This window comes from Pollachius pollachius, assembly GCF_949987615.1.
Source record: "Pollachius pollachius genome assembly, chromosome: 7".
In the NCBI taxonomy this organism is placed as follows: Eukaryota; Metazoa; Chordata; class Actinopteri; order Gadiformes; family Gadidae; genus Pollachius; species Pollachius pollachius.
The window spans coordinates 22,671,023-22,689,170 of NC_136940.1; the positions used below are offsets into that span (position 1 = coordinate 22,671,023).

At 47.2% G+C, this 18,148-nt stretch overlaps 1 protein-coding gene across 3 annotated transcripts; it reads right to left on the bottom strand.

Moving 5' to 3' along the window:
- Positions 1-24: 24 nt before the first annotated feature.
- ncln (nicalin) lies at positions 25-11,302 on the bottom strand. Of its 3 annotated transcripts, none has more exons than XM_079739697.1 (15): positions 11,017-11,302; positions 10,188-10,378; positions 9,410-9,554; positions 9,048-9,142; positions 8,025-8,105; positions 7,017-7,120; positions 6,382-6,470; positions 5,116-5,255; positions 4,195-4,421; positions 3,215-3,314; positions 3,089-3,127; positions 2,366-2,526; positions 2,179-2,232; positions 1,939-2,017; positions 25-1,698 (listed from the first exon to the last, which is right to left on the bottom strand). In XM_079739697.1, the coding sequence occupies exons 1-15, from the start codon at positions 11,189-11,191 to the stop codon at positions 1,636-1,638; spliced, it is 1,743 nt and encodes a 580-aa protein (XP_079595823.1). In that variant the 5' UTR covers positions 11,192-11,302; the 3' UTR covers positions 25-1,635. The 3 variants fall into 3 exon arrangements, with proteins under 3 accessions (XP_079595823.1, XP_079595822.1, XP_079595824.1); XM_079739696.1 differs by having other exon boundaries at positions 27-1,698; positions 2,366-2,529; XM_079739698.1 differs by having other exon boundaries at positions 28-1,698; positions 2,366-2,529; positions 4,243-4,421.
- Positions 11,303-18,148: the final 6,846 nt, after the last annotated feature.

Sequence of the window (18,148 nt, forward strand, 5' to 3'; positions counted from 1 at the left end):
TTCACCAAATTTATTTTAGTTTAAAGTATTATGTAACGGTCATTTTCAGGATCACATGGCAACAGCTTAAGACACGCACATAACAGGAGAGATCAAATCAGTGCTCACATCCAGCATCGACTGCTTCAATAAATTAAGTCATAGAAAGGCATCCCACACACACACAGCATTTCCCTTGGTAGGCAAGTCATTTACACAAGTCCTTTTTCATCGTTTTTGTTGATTGTAAATAGGGACTGGGGGGCAGACATAGATCATGCACTGACACATGGAATAGTTACTATCGCTAGCAAGCAATATGCATTCTTGACAAGATCAGGGAACACAGATTTAATCGAATGCAGTAAAACAATGGTTGTCACCAAAACGTCTTGACCTGAACATACTGTAATCTGATACCGATAGTGACACCTCCAGCAATAACATGAAGAATTGGATCACAATGACATTCAACATGGCCTGGCCTTTCGGCTTGGTTCCTTGTGTCCTACGGTGTTATGGTGGCACTGGGTGAGAGAATGCCCCACGTCCAACACATGCATGGGCTGACAAGATCAAGTGGCCATGATCATTAACTATTAACAGCCCAGCAAAATCGCGGACAGCAGGATTTAGGTTTAGGGTAGAGTAGAGTACATTAGTATGAATTTACAATTTTTAAAAAACATTAGTGAGAAAAAACAAACATTAAGTGCAACAAAGGTCTCTGATGTTTGTCCAATGATCAAATAGTTCTTTTTTTTGCTTTTTTTTATCGAAATCGTATTCAAAAATGGGATTTCAATTCATACAGGAAGGAAAATCATTAGCATATCATCGTAACCGCCCCAATTGTTTAAGCGTACTGAAAAAAGGGCAATCACGCCGGGTTATCTACACACAATCTTCACATTAATTCGGACAGGCCTTCCGACAAGTTAAACCATCCTTAAAAAAAAATTAAGTCATTACCGAGTGTTACGAATGTGACACATTTCAATACAGATTACAGGGCGACTTCTGACCTCCAAAGAACTCAAATCTCCCTCTAGCTGCCTGATGAAGCCTGAGCCCCTCCAGTTCGGTTTGGCAGAGTAACACTCAGGCTCTGAGAGCAGTGTTTACGGCCAGCCTGCACCGGGCTACCCCCCCGCCCCCAATCGACGCACCAGGGGGTCCAGGGAGAGACCTCACAGGGGGGGACCAGGACTCAGCCTGTCCCAGCCGTCTCACGGTGCGTCTGACCGTCTGACCCGACTGCACAGACAGACACCCCAGGCTGAGTGCGATTGGGTGATTTACTGATTACTCAAAACTGGTGGTTAATGAAAAAAGAATAAAGATATAAAAACAGTGGAAAAAAAGGAAGGAAGACGGGGAGAAAAAAAGAAATCTTGGCATTTTTGTCAAAAATGAGCCCCCAAGTGTTAATGTTTTTTAAAAATATGTTAAATTCATCAGCGAGAGGGTAATGACAATGTTGGTTCAAAAAAACATCAGGCAGTCTCTCTCTCCCTCACGCACACGCACACGCACACACACACACACACCTACCGAAGTACATACAAACACAGCTGCATGGCCCGGCCTCAGGTTCTGATTGGCCGGAGCTCAGAGGGGGAGTGTGGGGGGAGGGGATTGAGCGGACCAAGAGGTCTAGTGGGTCTTGGCCTTGGGCTGAGTGACCTTACGGATGATACTGTAGAGGAGGCCGAAGTTCTGGAACGGGCCGAGGAGAAAGAGATGGAGTGAGTGACTTTTGAAAGACTTTGTTATAAATTGTTAAGTAAGAAATGTCAGCTTGCCTAAGGCGGTAAAGAAATTAAGTACTGTGTTGCAAAAAAGCACTACTTTGACACAAATACCGATGTTATACCCACGCTCGACTGAAAGGATTGCAATGGTGGCTATTAAAGGATTATGACGTGTAAAACCATCTGAAGTGCTCTAAAGACCTACCTGGATGGCCAGATACATAACTCCCAGATAGGCTGCTATACAGAACGCCAGTAGCAGGTCAAAAATGGCAGGCTTTACTCTGAAACAGACAAGATAAAAGGGGATTTACAGACAAGGCTAACTTAAAAAGAGGACTTTTAACCTGAGGAAGATTGGTGCCACTCACAAAGCTGTTAAAATGAATCAATTGGGATTCAGTTCAAGCCTGTAGAACCATTCGGAGGCCATCCAAACCCCTACCTGTAAGCATTCATTTGTTGTTTCAGCTGATCGTAGAACACAAACTCCGGATCCCTGAGAGAGAAAAACAAAAAGCGAGAAGTTCAAATCACCGAACAAAGCCGAACAACAAACAGTCCTCATCCAGGCTTTGTGTGCGACACTGGGACCGCCATCACGGCGGCGGTCTAAACAGAGCTGTGGTGACCTCTTGTCCGCCTTGACGTAGTGCCTCTTGACGTCCTTCAGGTAGCGCCCCAGCTGATGCTCCAAGGTGGAGACCACGCTGCTGTCCTTGTCCAGCAGCTGGGCGGCACGGGGCTGAGCAGTCAGCCAGTCCACCACCGACGACAGCTGCTCCTCCTGCACCTGCTGGGAGGAGGACAGGAGGGCGTCACCAGGGCGCTGGGGATGACACCCGAGACTTCTCCCTTCCCGATTCCTGAACTTGAGTATCGGCCGATACCGAGGTTTTACTGATACAGCCTCTAGCCTTGTGACGACTCATAGCACTTGTTCTTATGAAGGGGTAGATTTTAAATTTTTCGGCACAAATTTTTTTTACATTTATAATCTGTATTTATAATAACATTTGTAATATTTTAGGTAGGCATCAATGCATCCACGTTTTTCCTAATTGGTAGCTGGAACGCTCGTCGCTCGGAGATGACGCGTTTCCCATTTCCGACTTTTCCACCTCCGACCACTTACGAACGAAACGTAACACTGCACGCGTTTGTGATGGTCTTTGCCTGTGTCATAGATGAGGAAGTCACGCAATGGTGTCGGATCGGCTCATTGACTTGCATACTGCCTAAAAAAATGCAGTGTTGCCGAGCTGCCTTAAAATGCAGTATCTGAGGAATTTCTGATACTGGTATCGGAACAACTCAGAAAAAGGAAGCGTGAGAGGGGGGAGAGCAGCTCTTACCATCTGCTCAGTGAAGATCTGGAGAACCTCGGGGACACCCTGGGAGGAGAGAAGAGGAGACGGTCAACCAACACGTGGGGACTACCCATGTTGAAGTGACGTCAGAGCAGTGGACCATACCAGTACCTCTGCGTTCACCTTCTCCGTCAGGTTGTAGATGACTCTGGCCAGCGCCTCGGCCACCACCTTGGTGTTCCTGCTCAGCTTCCTCAGGTCGACATGAGGCCTGCACACGCACACACACACACACACACACACACACACACACACACACACACACACACACACACAGGAATATCAACACCAGGCAGACGGGAAGGGACATTTTGCAAGAGGGAGAAAAAGAAAAGTAGAATAGTTTCTGTCTAGGTCACCCAGAACAAAAAAGTGAAATTCTGCAAAAGACATGCTTCTCTTGGCCGGTTGAAATGCAAGAAGCGGAACATAGAAAGATGATGCACAGTATTAGCTGTTCTAACCACACCCCCACACACACACACAGATGGGTGACAGCTGGGAAGACACAGGGAAAGGTAGAGTTGAACGAACAGGAAGGAGCTCTTACGACACCGGTTGGCCAATCACAAAGATCCGACTCCCACATAACCATGGGGTTTCCAGATCTGACAAAAGTCCAAAACCATAATCACAAAGGTATATTAATATATTAATATCTGGCCATGGTTCTGTGTCTCAGGGCTTTGTTTTAATGACGCTTTGAACCACTGCTTCAATATGGACCCCCACCTCATTGATCAGCCCCAGATTAATATCCTATTAACTCTGTTCTAACAACAGCTGTCCCCAACTCCTGGCGCTATAGCAACACGGAGCCCGCAGTGAGTGTGTGTCATGGCCCTTCGCTGAATCCTATTTTTTCTGTGGGAGATTCCTTGCATTTTTAATAAAGACCCCGTCGTTGAAACCATTCCCTCGGATGATCGACAAGACAAGGGAGGCCGGGGTGAGGTACAGATGGGGGGAGGGACGAGACAGACAGACAGAGACTTCTAAGGGGAGGGGAGACGACGACTGTGAAACAACAAAGACGGAGACGCCAGCGTCCGCCCCCACGCTGGCGCGAGGCGTGCAGTAGAGGGACCCACCCAGCAGGGGGCAGCCCCGCTCCGTGGCGGGAGGAGGGGGACACTGACCGCACGTCCATGATGCTGGAGCGCTGCGCCAGCCGGTGGGAGGGCAGGTGGGACAGCGTGAAGGCGGGCAGCCGGCGGATGCCGAAGCGCTCGTGCTCCCAGGCCAGCGTGTCGTCGGCCAGGTTGATCTTCTTGTGCACCATGGAGAACTTGAGCTCCGGGTACTGGCTGGACACCACCTGGATGTGGGGGGGGGGGGGGACGACGACATCGGACTATAGATCAAGACCTGACTTTGTTTTTACTCAGCCCCAAAAATCCAGGACCCGTCAGGCTCTACTTTATTGTAGTTTTTGATTCCTTCCTTGTCTTTTTGGACATGCATCGTATTGTTGGAGTTATGTATTTGTTGCTCAGGATCCCATTTTTTTTTTTTATTATTTATTTATTGGATTTTATTGCTCATTTTGTATGGATTATTTTTATTATTCTTTTTCTATGTTCAAGAAAAAGAATGAAAAAAATAATTATATACGTCTACCTTCCATTTCCTCTTCCTCGTGCGAAAGCGATGCTGATTATATCGTCTTTCTAAGTTACGATACTAAAAGGCAACACCCACTTGTGTCCATTTTAAGAGGGTTGCATTTGTGCCATGGAAACCACCTGCAGATAAATAACGGCTAGGGACATCCATTGAAACTGTACTTCATAGCAACAGCTTAATCAAAGACATGTTTCCACCCTGTCTTGTTTTCTACGAGGGCAACTTGGCTTTGGTTTGGAAAATTACATAACCTTTAAAAATAAATTGTTTGTTTGGTCCTATCCCAGGTTACGTCATCATTGACAGCTGCACACAAGTCGTATACACCTGGTGGATCATAGCCTTGTGCGACGCGGACGGCCGCAGTGTCGGACGGTTCTGCTCACCGACTCCAGCTCCCTGAGCAGGGCGTGCTGGGGGGTTCCTTCCTTGGGGGGCTTGGAGACGTGGAGGTGCAGCCCGTCGCCGTTCCCCAGGGTGTCCAGGCACAACACAAACGCCACGTTGTCCTGCAGCAGGCTGGAGTCTGGGGGCACAGAGAGCCGAGGGGATGAAACGGGGGGAACGGACAGGGGTTACAATGAAGATTTAAGGTGGGGGACACGAGCTACACAGCGAGATGCCTGACCCCCTACCTATTCCTTTGTTAGGGTCAGGGCCTCCTTAGTGTTAGTGCTGAATAGTACAGGAGAAGAAAAAAGCTATAAGAGAAGTGTAGCGTCATGCCTTTAAGGCCACGACCAGACTATGGTCAGGCCTCCAATTTAGACGCGATGCTCTATGTCCAAACCGGAAGATTCTCTGTTATGGACAACAGGAAGCAAGGGTACGGACAACAGGCCTATCAATTCCTGAATTAGCTCTTTTTTTTATGCCTCAGTATAGAACGAGATAGTTAGTGAGATAAAGGACCAAGGCAGGAATCGAACCGGGGTCGCTGCGATCAGACCTGAGCCCAAATGGTACGCAACCACCAAACAATGGTGGTATAATCACTACTGTAAACTAAAGGGAACTTTATTTAGCTTTAGATTGACTTAAGAGAATACATCATTCTTCATCATTCATTATTAGTAAAATGGGTGCGCCATGGATACATTACTACATAGAAATGTCAATTATCAAAAATAAACCAATAAAATGTTATTATTTTATGATAATTAGGAAATATTTTCCAGCAAAAAAGGACACAATTTATCATCAACATGCTTAAAGCTTAGCCTGCATGTTCCGGCCCACAAAGAAAGAAGTCTGCACTGAGATTGCAAAATGAAGTCCGCCGTGAAACGGAAATTAACTTTCTACCACAGCTTATTTCCTCAGAAACATGTACCAATACCGCTGCTGCTTCTATTACTAATACCGCTGCTGCTTCTATTACTAATACCGCTGCAGCTTCTATTACTAATACCGCTGTTGCTTCTACTACTACTACTACTACCACTACTACTACTGTGGTCCTTTTCCATGAATAATGTTATGTGCACAATGTTGTTTTTCAATTGTACATCGTTGTGTTGTGAACATTTTACATTTAGTTCAATGAGGTTTTTTTTAGTCTAGCTTGTTGCTCAATAAAGCGGGTGACCGTGTGCGGGGAGGATGGTTGAACCTCATCATGTCCAGGTAGGGGTGGAGTTCTGCCTGCATACCTGTGTGGTCCAAGTTGTCCTCCAGCCAACGCTTAGTTCCCTGGTAGTTAAACTTCCCTCCGCCAGAAACGAAGAACAGCAGGTTGTACCTGAACACACAACAGGGAGAACGCGGTTATCTACAGCCGTCGATAAACCACATCCCACACGGTACAGGTCTCCCAATACAGCAGGATTAGAAGGTCCGCGCTGAAAGATTCCCCCTGTCCCACAGTAAGTCTGTCCATGGTTGTACACAGGATACGGTGCACGACCCGTCAAATAAAGTAGGGTGCCGGTGAGTACCAATCTACCACCAGTATATACGCATGCACAGAAATGGTCAAGAACCAATTAGGGAATGGAAGTGCCCATTTAATGCTGAATAATGTTGTAGAAAATAACCCAGGCAACTCAGCACCTACACATTAATTATTAAGCAAGCGTAAACAAACATAAACCATGTAGGCTATGCCAACTTCACGAAGTGTTCCATTAGATTCGCTATTCAAACAAGCGCAAAACGGGACCAATGCAATTTAGTTAGTAAATTGCTCTCGCTCTATTAAGCACGGTCGGTACTCCCAGTGAAATCATCATCCCATCCTCCCAGAAGATGAGCCATACAGGGCGGCCGGCGCCTGAGCAGCACCTACCCAGCGTGTGTCCTCTTGTAGGTGTACAGCCTGGAGAAGAGGCGGGCCAGCTCCAGCAGCATGGACACTCCACTGCCGTTGGAGTCTGCTCCATAGGACAGCCACTGTGCGACGGACAAAAACATACATTACCTTTAGTGTCATGGCATCCCCGGCTGGGCTATCAGGGTGTGTGCAGATCAGCTGGCAGGTGTGTTTACAGACATTTTCAACGAGTCACTGCTCCAGTCTGTGGTCCCCACATGTCTCAAAAAGTCCTACCAATCGTTCCCATCCCCAAGAAGTCAGAAGCGTCCTGCCTCAACGACTACCGCCCAGTAGCACTCACCTCCATCGTCATGAAGTGCTTCGAGCGGTTAGTCAAATCATTCATCCCCTCCTCCCTCCCTCCCTGACTCACTGGACCCCCTGCAGTTTCCATACAGGGCTAACCGGATTATTAAAGACCCTCACCACCCCGGTAACAAACTGTTACAGCTGCTCCCGTCTGGTAGACGCTACCGCAGCATCCGGTCTCGCACCTCCAGACTCAGGGACAGTTTCATCCCACGGGCCATAAGACTAGTGAACTCCTGAGCTACTTAGCTCACCACTATGACACTTTATAACTTTCCACTTTATACCAGTCGACATCTGGATAAACACGTCTGTTTGCATTTTACATTTATTTAGTTTGGCATTTAGGTCTCTGCTCTCCTACTTGTGTTCCTCTTATACACTTACTTTTTATTATTATATCATATTTTTTTATTATTTAAGTCTCAGCTTTCCTACTTGTCTCTCTTATATTGCACTGTTTGAGGAGCCCACGACAAGCAAGCGACTGCTCTGTAATTGTTGTGCATATGACAATAAAACCATCTTGAATCCTACATTGTGACGTTATTTCGATTAACAGCGTTAAAGGCTCCTTAATAACATTTACTAAACTCTATTTTGTCACATTAATACTAGTATACTATACTAGTGCTACAGTAGTGCATATTGTTTGGTGGGCGTGTTGTGTACCGGAGCCACGCCGAACGCGTCGTAGTGAGCGACCAGGACGATGGTGGGCAGGTCTTCTCCTCCGACCCCAGCCAGCCGCCCCTGAGAGACAAGACGACACGTGTTAGTAACTAGAGCTGTGGCACGTGGAGACGGCACCCATGTTCCTCTCTCCTCTCCACCCACGCAGCAAAACTCTGCAGTCTTGGTGTCAGGGCATTCTCCAGGGCAGCTCCCCGGCTCTGGAACTCCCTCCCCCGACATACCCGCGATTCCCAGTCCCTCACCATCTTCCAGTCCCACCTCAAGACCCATCTCTTCTCCTCTGCCTACTCCTAGACCCCCCCCCCCCCCCCCCCCCCCCCCATCGACTTTGCATTTCTTTTTGTTTATTTATCTGTTTGTTTCCTCTGTAAAGCGCTATACAAATAAAATATGTGTTATTATTACATTATGCTCTTCTCCAATAAAGTCTGAAAACATTGGCTTCAAGTTTAAAAAGTGGAGCAGAGGAGAATGAAATAAAACTTAGACAGTAACCAGTGTATTAAAAAGCTTATTTAAAATTTGCCTTTTCTAGAAAACCAAGAGCTTGAGAACTTGTTCATATGCATAACATACATGAGAGCTAGCAGTAGCAGTGAACAGAAACAACATTAAGTAAAACTGTGGCCAGTCCATTTGCGTGCTTGTTGCGGGGGGCACTCCCAGGCATGTTTGGAAATCCTCAGTGGGCATCCTCTAATCCCCTGCACAATGACTAAACCCATTCATTCACTCTGGGTTTAAGTCCCTGCCCAGATCAACACACAATGCCCCCACACACTTTCTTTGTAATTGTCAACCACTTTTTTAGTTTGAATAGAAATAACCATAGACTCTGCCATTTTAATAACTCATCAAGGAAATGGATTCTGCTACCCCATTCATGTTCTCCACAGTAGTTGTTGGATGGCTTGGTTTTAAAAAGCCCTGGCTTGGACCTTCCCAAACTAGTAACCGCATCAGGTGGGGACAGACTAGCATGAGGACTTTGTTTCTCACCTCCAGACTAGTGATGGCCCAGTCACTGATGGCTTTGCTCTGGGCCCCGCTAGTCACCATCTGGAAGCCGTTGGCTGTGGCAGTATGCAGCAGCACTGCAGTGAATAAAATGGATGACAGTCAAAACCAGCATCCCGTTTCCTCTGGTCTCTGTGCTCCAAGGTCTTAAGCTACAGCATACGAACACCTTTGAATTACTATTTAAATCAAAGACCATCATATCCATTCAAACTTAAGCAACACGGCAAAAGAATACACCCGTTTCGCCTACAGACAAATACTTTGCTCTTCATTTCCAATTCATGAATTGCAAACATTAGCCAGCCTTTAACGAGAATGAGCACGATCCAAGACATCCGTACCTTCTGCAGCGGTGGAGGACCCCTGGGTGGGGGAGGATGTCAGGGTCTGGGTGTAGATGGACAGCAGCTCTTCGTCCTCCAGTGCAAAGTACACCGGGACGATGGTCTCTGTGGCCAGCATCTCTGGCTCCAGCTCCATGAACTGCTACAGTGGACCAAAGGGAGAGAGGGAGGTGTTAACTATGCTGGGATCACACAGCTCAATGTGTCAAGGTATTCTGCAATGCAAGCAGTGCTTCCTGCATGCGTTTATCATTCATATATGGAGTTCAACCATTTTGATGAAACATACTAGCACGGTTAGACCGGCTTCACTGTGTAAATAAGTACCGTACACAGTAAAGTACTTTTCCCCGTTATCATTACTTTTACCGCTGACAATAAAAATAAGCGAGAACTATCATGAGTCTCAATAAATTGTGTTTAAAGGGGACATATCATACCACCAGGTGTGAGTGTGATTAGCCATTACAAGCCGTTTTCAAAATGTGCAGCATTGTAACATCACAGGTGGGCGTGTCCATCAAGATGTGTGACGGATAGATGGACACGCACACCTGTGATGTCACAATGCTGCACATTTTCAAACCTGCTTGTAATGGCTAATCACACTCACACCTGGTGGTATGATATGTCCCTTTTAAATTAACAAAAGCCAACCTACTACTAGGACTACTACTCCTGCTACTAGAAGTGTTTAAGAAAAAAGTTGAGTGGGTGATTGGATCAATGCACAATGATACAACTGTTAAACGGGGATGGTGAAGGGCGTTGTTACTTGTACTATGTCTTGAGGCATAGTAGACATGTTCTTGGGCAGGATTATCACCACAGCCCCAGCCGACTGGCGCAGGGCTTTCTGGTACTTCTCATATGAGAAGTCCACCAGCCGCATAATAACACAGCGACGACTGAGGACCTCTGCCTCCACAGAACGGGCCTCCGTGTTCAAGATGGCATTCCTGGTACCTAGTGGTAAACAAGTTTGAGACACCAGGTTAGTGTACGAAGATGTGATATTACATGAACAAGTATCGTTATACAAATAAATTAAACGTATTCCCTTTATATTGATCCATTCTTTTTTAGCAACATTGGTACACAGTGTGAACCAACATCAACATGACAACACGAGTATTAGACCCTGCATTTACTGAACGCAAATGCCAGTGAACGGGATTGCATGTTTATATCTGAATATTGTTTTCACCTTTTCAATCGTACTGGGTTTGCAAGGGCCAATTAAAACCATATCTAGCTACACCAGTGGACACCCTTCATAAGACTATTTGCATTATAGTAAGTACATGCAAATGTTGTAATCGTACCATCTCTATGTTTGCAACGTCATCGGTTTAGAGGGGTATATTGGATTGGTTAATTTGAATGGAAATCGCGTTCAATTCCGAATCAATGAACGGGCCAATAAGGAAACAACAGCTAGCCAACCCAGCTACTGCGGCTAGGAGCTACGGCTAGCATGCGTGCTGTCATTGCGTTACCTTGACATTTATAGTCAAGCGATTGAATTTAGAACCAACACACGTTACTAACCCAATATAATTAAATCTCCGTTTTATTTTCAGTGTTTTCCCGACTTGACTTACCATAGGGCTGTCCCTGTAGGTCGTACTGCTGCATGCGATACACAGTGAATTCATGCGCTGCATCAGCTGGGAGCGGTGACACAAGAATCAGCACCGCAGGAATAAACACAATAAAAGTCAAAGGAAACGATGTTTTAAACATGTTATCGAACACCTCGCTTGCTTCCTCAAACATCGTGGCGAATACGTTGAGCACCAAACTAGAGGAAAATTAAGAATTTTGGCTGGCCAGATGATAAGGAACTGGTAGCTATTGGAGCTAACCTACTTGCTAAGCAACTGCTACCTTCTCTCTCTGGCATGTGATTCTGAGCAGGCGAACAGCTCGGCTACCTCTCGTGTCACAGAGTGCCAAACAGAATTATAAACGTCTAAATGTCCAAGCTTGAAAATCGATGTAAATAAAAAAAACAACGATTAATAGTATATTTATTATTTTAGATTTACAAATATATGTATATATTGGTATTTAATAATAGAGGTCCTTCCGGAAAAAATTGTGACAGCTATTGTAGTTAAGGGTTTAAACTTAAGATGGCGCTATATATCCTCTTTGGTTTGTTAAAGGTCTTGGATGATTTTGCAGTAGGATGTCTCTAGTTTATGGTACACATACAACAACCATTGACAACAGGGGTGCTTTTATAGGAGCTTACATTTCAAAATTGTGGTTAATCGTACGTATCAGCATTATCAGTGTGTGTGTGTGTGTGTGTGTGTGTGTGTGTGTGTGTGTGTGTGTGTGTGTGTGTGTGTGTGTGTGTGTGTGTGTGATTGCAAGGTTGTGCGTGTCAGAGTGAAAAAAAAAATATGGTAATCAGTATGTGCGTGTGTGTCTCTTTCTCTGTCCCTCTCACTCTGTCTGTCTTTCTCTCTGTCTCTGACTCTGACTCTCTCTCTCTGTCTCTCTCAATCTCTCCCCTCCTCTCTCAGTCTCTACTCACTCTCCCTCGAGGGCTGCTTTGCTAAATGGAAGATTAATGCTGATATGATGTCCTGCCATCCCACTTAATGGACTTTGGCATCATTATTTCCTGTTGTATGAGTAATACGGCTAAAGCAGATAGCCTGATGCCTGGTTATAGAGAAGCAATTTGGACTTCTACAACATCCCCACAAGAGCCTGCCTTACTCAGAGGACAATCCAAACAATTTGGACCATGGCAACGTTCACAGTTGTGTATTATTCTTACAAAGAGTAAATATTCACAAGGCGATATTCACACGGGGTTTACTGGTTACTGATGGTGTTTAAACAACTATGTCACATTGTTTAAATCCCCAATCCCCCCCAAAAAAGCACTGAGACGCTCGTCCTCGCTCTGTCGAACTGAAAACTGGTTCAGTGTTTTCACATGGGCGTCGGGTCTCAACGCCGTACACTGGCGCCGCTCCTTTGCAACATTCTGCTTCGTCACACGCTCCAGTTAGACTTGGGCTCTGTAACATCAGAAGCATGTAGATGTACAGACACACATGCACACACGTACACAACGCATCAGCTTGTTCACTGTGTCCCTGCTACTTTCCACCGGTCCTGGGAATGTCCCGACCCCGGGCGATAGAAACACTTTCTTTACATGTGTGACCACACAAAGGTGCAGTCAGCATGAGTGTGTATAGGGTCCTACGTGTTGTAAGTACCGGGGATTAGCGACAGCTTACCGAGCAAGCGGCGAGGGCAAATTCTTTTCTAGTATGTCTCGATGGGGCCCCATGCCTCCTTGCACTCTCATTCTCTCAGAGGATGCCGTCATGTCCACACCACACTGGCTGGTTGTTTTGACCGCAAGTCTCCCCGGAACGCTTAAGAAACCAAAAGCGGGGGGCGCTGAAATCACAGAGCACCGAAGGGGTATTGGAAAAAAAACCGAAACAAAAAGCCGAGTTTTTTCCATACAGTGGACCCGTGGTTACAGACCTGAGAGCTGTCCCTGATTACCGCTTACAGACACACACAGCTACCAGTTTTACAATGGGGGTCTGTCAGAAGCCAACGCTAACTCACTGCTTAACACACTTGCTTAAAGTAGACGGCTGTAATCCCCTCATTAATGAACACATGCTAAGGAAGCAGCTAAGTGGCCGTTAAATCACAGGGGGCTCGATGGGTGGGCATTTTCCTGATGGGCCTGTGGATGGAAGTGGTCTGTGATGATGGCGCACTATTGTCAGACTGTCCAGTGTCTGGTCGTTGTGGTGCACAGACCTTGATGTGCATATGTGCACACAAACATGCTGTTTACTTGTTTCCTTCTGCTTTGATTCACAGTGATGTGTGCCCACGGGACACATTGAGGTAACACAAGCTCGGCCATCTTAAGAACCAGACACATGGGCGTAATCTTTTATTAAGGCAGAGGGGAAAAACAACAGAATGAGAACGGGAGAACGTAGCTTATGACAGCTGAACTGCAGCCAGTGCACAAGACAGTGAGCCAATTTGGTTGCGCGGGGCAACGGGTAGATAATGGATGACGAGGTCTCTTGGAGCCAGCCGTTCCATTAGGTTCCCCTAATGTGGTCGGAGAAGGTTGGTGTGGCTCATCCGCCTTCATAACCACTTTGGAAGCTGCTCAGTCATTCGGTCAGTCCGCTGGCCGTTGCCGCCCTGTTTTTTTGCCTTCCCTTCTTCCTCCCGTATACTCTGGGACTGCTGCTCCTTCACTTTGGTTACAGACTTCACGTGTCTGACTCACGGCAGACATGAATAGTACATTATGAATACTATCACTATCATAACAACACAATGTTTTTCCAATTGGAATTAAATTTTGCTTTCCAGTCCCCTTTTCCCACGCTTCCTGGGAACTGCCCTGAGTATGGCGAGATGATTCACTCCATAGTGCCTCGCTGTTTTACATTAGTTCACACAGGGGCGTAGGAATGAGTTTAACATTTGGGGGGACACATATCGGAAATTTTTAGGTGGGACAAATGCGCCTGTCTCCGATATTGGAGGGGACACGTCCCCTCCGTCCCCCCCGGTTCCTACGCCCTTGAGTTCACAGGTTTATTCCACAGAGCCAGTATGCCATTATTGCGTATGAGTAACACAGACCAGTTGGCTTGTCCTTTGAGATTACCATTTTGTAATAAATTATTTCACATAGCCCTTTATAGCCTAATGTTATTTAGTTTGGATATATCCTCTTTTAGTCAAGTTTTGTGCAATCAGCACCAAACCTTTTGAGAGCCAAGTTATGAAATTCGATCCATGTTATTGCAGTATGGAGCATTCTCGGAATATACCCATGTGAAATGCAGAAGTTGCCCCAGTCAAGAATAAATGTTCAGTACAGTACAAAAGTGCATCCTGGAAGGAGGTCAAGAAATTCATGAATGGAGACACTTGGTTCTGGAGGCGGGGCTTGTAATGCTGCAATCTACCAGCAGTGATAATGGGAACGGATGTTGTCAAACAACGCTTCCCTCTACCCAACTACACTGGGACACCTTGTCACACCCACTTTGATGCACACATGGTACCGATGGAGAGAAACTGTATTTCACCATGTCACCGGGCGGGGCTCGCACTGTAAATCATCGGCCATGTCATGTCAGTGCCCGTGGGAGACGTGATTTATTCCGAAAACCATTTCCCGACTTAAAACTTATGTTAACAGTTTGAGTCAACACCACCCCTGACCTTCCCCCCCCCTCCCTCCCCCCCGAACCCCCACCCACCTCCACGCCGTCCCATCATCCTCGCTGCTGCTGGCGGCGACCCTGACTCTCCCAGAGGAAGAGAGAGAGAGAGAGAGAGAGAGAGAGAGAGAGAGAGAGAGAGAGAGAGAGAGAGAGAGAGAGAGAGAGAGAGAGAGAGAGAGAGAGAGAGAGAGAGAGAGAGAGAGAGAGAGAGAGAGAGCGAGAGAGTGCGAGAGGGAGAGAGAGAGAGAAAGTGAAAGAGAGAGAGAGAGAGGGAGAGCTAGAGAGAGACACGAAGAGACAGCGAGAGAAAGAGAGAGAGAGAAGGTAGAGGCAAAGGAGAGAGAGAAAGAGAGAGGAGGACGAGAGAGAGAGAGAGAGAGAGAGAGAGAGAGAGAGAGAGAGAGAGAGAGAGAGAGAGGGGGCCTTGTGTTCCTCCCCCCATCATGTTTGTCAGACGCCCGAGCTCGAGGAGTGATCACAATGACCGACTGTAACCGGACGGCCTGCTGTGACCTTTTCCATCACGTCTGCCGCCACCCCCCACCCCACCCCCCCTCTGCCACTCGCCCCCTCACCCATCCCCGGCACGCCGAGCGGGAAGCTGGCTACTATGACAGCCTAATAAATACAAAAACAAATTGCAGCAGGTTGGAAGTATGCAGCGTGGGCCGGAGAGTTGTTAATGTAATGAACTGGGCCTCATGGAAACACAAGGCAATTAAACTCCCATGGTGCCTCCCTCTGCAGCAGACAGGGCCCCGCTGACGACCAGAGGCCCTCAGGGGAAAGAGAGGGAGAGAGAGGAAGAGAGAGAGACCAGAGAAAGATAGAGAGAGCGATTGAGACAGAGAGAGAGAGAGAGAGAGAGAGAGAGAGAGAGAGGGAGAGAGAGGGAGAGAGGGAGAGAGAGATGGAGAGAGAGAGACAAAGAGAGAGAGATTTAGTGAGAGAGAGAGAGAGAGAGAGAGAGAGAGAGAGAGAGAGAGAGAGCCTGTTGAAGGGGCTGAGGATGAAAGAGAGAATGGAGCCATTTAGCGGTCCCCCTGGCGTAGGAAGTGTGCTGACTGAGATTGAGCCTAAACGCCAATTAGTCATGAGACCACCTTGTCCCGGGGTCACAGCGGGCGCGCACCGCCATCACTCAGCCTCCACGCCGTTTGTTTTGTTTGTTTTGCAGCCCTGATTGGACTGATTATTGACTGATCGCCAATCAGGTTTCACATCAAACTTTTGATGTGAATCAGATGGCCGAGTGAACAGGTGGCTTAGTGTGTTTGGTGATTGGCGATTTGGTGTGCTATAGGTTTCTGGATATACTTTGATTCCCTTTGCCTTCCTAACTCTCTTACTCTTCAAGCTACTTCAACAGCTATTCATCTCAAGGTTGTACAGTACATTCAGTACATAGTAATATTTGCCTCCAAATGTGTTGTTTTTCCAAAGCTGGAAACCTAAGTCGGACACCGAAAATCCCAACCGTCCGAACGCAACATCAGGACACCAAATAAAATGTGCAAAGGCAGTCTCCTCCAATCAGGGTGGCCTGATCACCAGGCTTTGGCCACATCTGTTGTGTAATTGGCCTGGCTGCTGGGAGCTTGAGGCCCCTGAGTTGGGTAGAGTGTAAGAGGCTTTGGTGTGTTCCGTCCAGCCCACCAATGAAGGCCTATGATGGTCTGCCAAGCTCCCACCTCAGCAGTTTCCATGGTTTGTCCTAAGCTAGCATTAACGTATTCAGCCTGGTCTGTATGGGCCCACATGTATTCCTGTAATATTCCCTTTCACTCTGTATTTTACTCATGGATTGATTGTTTGTTATGAATGTAAATAATGGCTGGCTATGGCCAGATGCAGAGAATACATCAAAGGAGGAATAGAAGAGAAGGCGAATGATTGCACCTCCAGGAAGTAATCTGGACCAAAGCAGCGAGTGGGAGGGGAATGGTTTCCTTCTGCTACTGTTTGGGCTTGCGCTGAGATTTAGATGGAATTAAATTGACTTTTGGCACAAGATCATCCCTTTTTTCTTAATTTAGAGTTATCTGATACACCCCACTCTCTGTCTCTATCTTTGTCTCTCTCTCCCATTTCTCTGAGTCTCTACATCTGTCCTCTCTCCCACTCTCTCTCGTTGTGTCTCTCTGTCTCTGTCCCTCTGTCCCACTCTCTCTCTCTTTCTCTGTCTATGTCTCTCCCTCTCTCTCCCACTCTCTCTCTGTCTCTCTGAGTCTCTACATCTGTCCTCTCTCCCACTCTCTCTCTTTGTTTCTCTCTGTCTCTGTCTAAGCCCCTCTCTCCCACTCTCTCTCTGTTTCTCTCTGTCGCTCTCTCTATGTCTCTGTCCCTCTCTCCGACTCGCTCTCTGTTTCTCTCTGTCTCTCTCTCCCACTCTCTCTCTCTCTCTCGGTTCCTCTCTGTCTCTGTCTTTACCTCCCACTCTTTCTCTGGGTGTCTCTCTACCTCTCTCCACCTCCGGGCTCTCTGCATGGACCGGCTTGTCAATCGAGTTGCTTTCACCGCCATCACCCCTGGGTGGTTGAGGTTGATCTCCCCGCGCCAAAAAACACACCAAACATCTGCCGAGCACACTTTGATGGACTCAACCAAAGCACCGTGCAGTGAAGAGGCTTGGATGCCGTTTGGCATCGTCCACCGTATTGGAGGCACTCCTATAGTCTTCTAGAGTTCACTAGGGCTGATCTCTTGGCTTTGATGCGCCGCGAGATCCCAAAGATGTCTTTCCCTCTCCCACCTCACACGGGGACTGTTCAATGGTTCACATAGGAAGGAAAGGAAACGAGGTATCTGGTGCGGCTGGTGTTAACGGTTTAACACACCAGGGTGCATGCTTTTTGTGAGACGATGCGACCCAGAAGAGAGGTGTGCTGCCATATTGTGGGTTAGACCAGCGTTCATCTGGCTGAGGCATGTCAAAGGGAACCAAAAAAAACGTGCGCAAAATAGATGATCTGCACATGCTTCACACCCATTCGTTTATGTCTCATAGATAAGACATGATAGTCTATAGGTAATATGGCACAGGTGCGTCACAGCGTATAAATCATTCAAGACCAGCTATACCACTGACTCTCACGTGCGCTCTCTACGGCGAGGCCGACGGACATTCTCAAAGTACAATAATGGTGTGAGACAGGGACGTTCTCTTCTTCTTATGGCTGAATCCCAGATTAGCCTCTGATGCGGGCCTGACGGGGCCCACTTCATCATCCCGGACCTGGGTCATCCATCACCATCAGCGAGCAGAGGAATGGTGCTGTGATGGGGGTAGGGCTGGGGGTTGGGGCGAAGGGGTGGTTGTGAGGGAGGGGGTGTATTCTGCAATATGGGGCCACCTCATGCAGCATTGGCAGCAAGAGTCTGGTACCGTGTGCACTCGGAGGGGAAACTTTATTCAGTGCAATGCGGTGGCAAATTGTAGACCATCTCGGCCATCCGCGGTACGCTTTAGATCAGTACAATT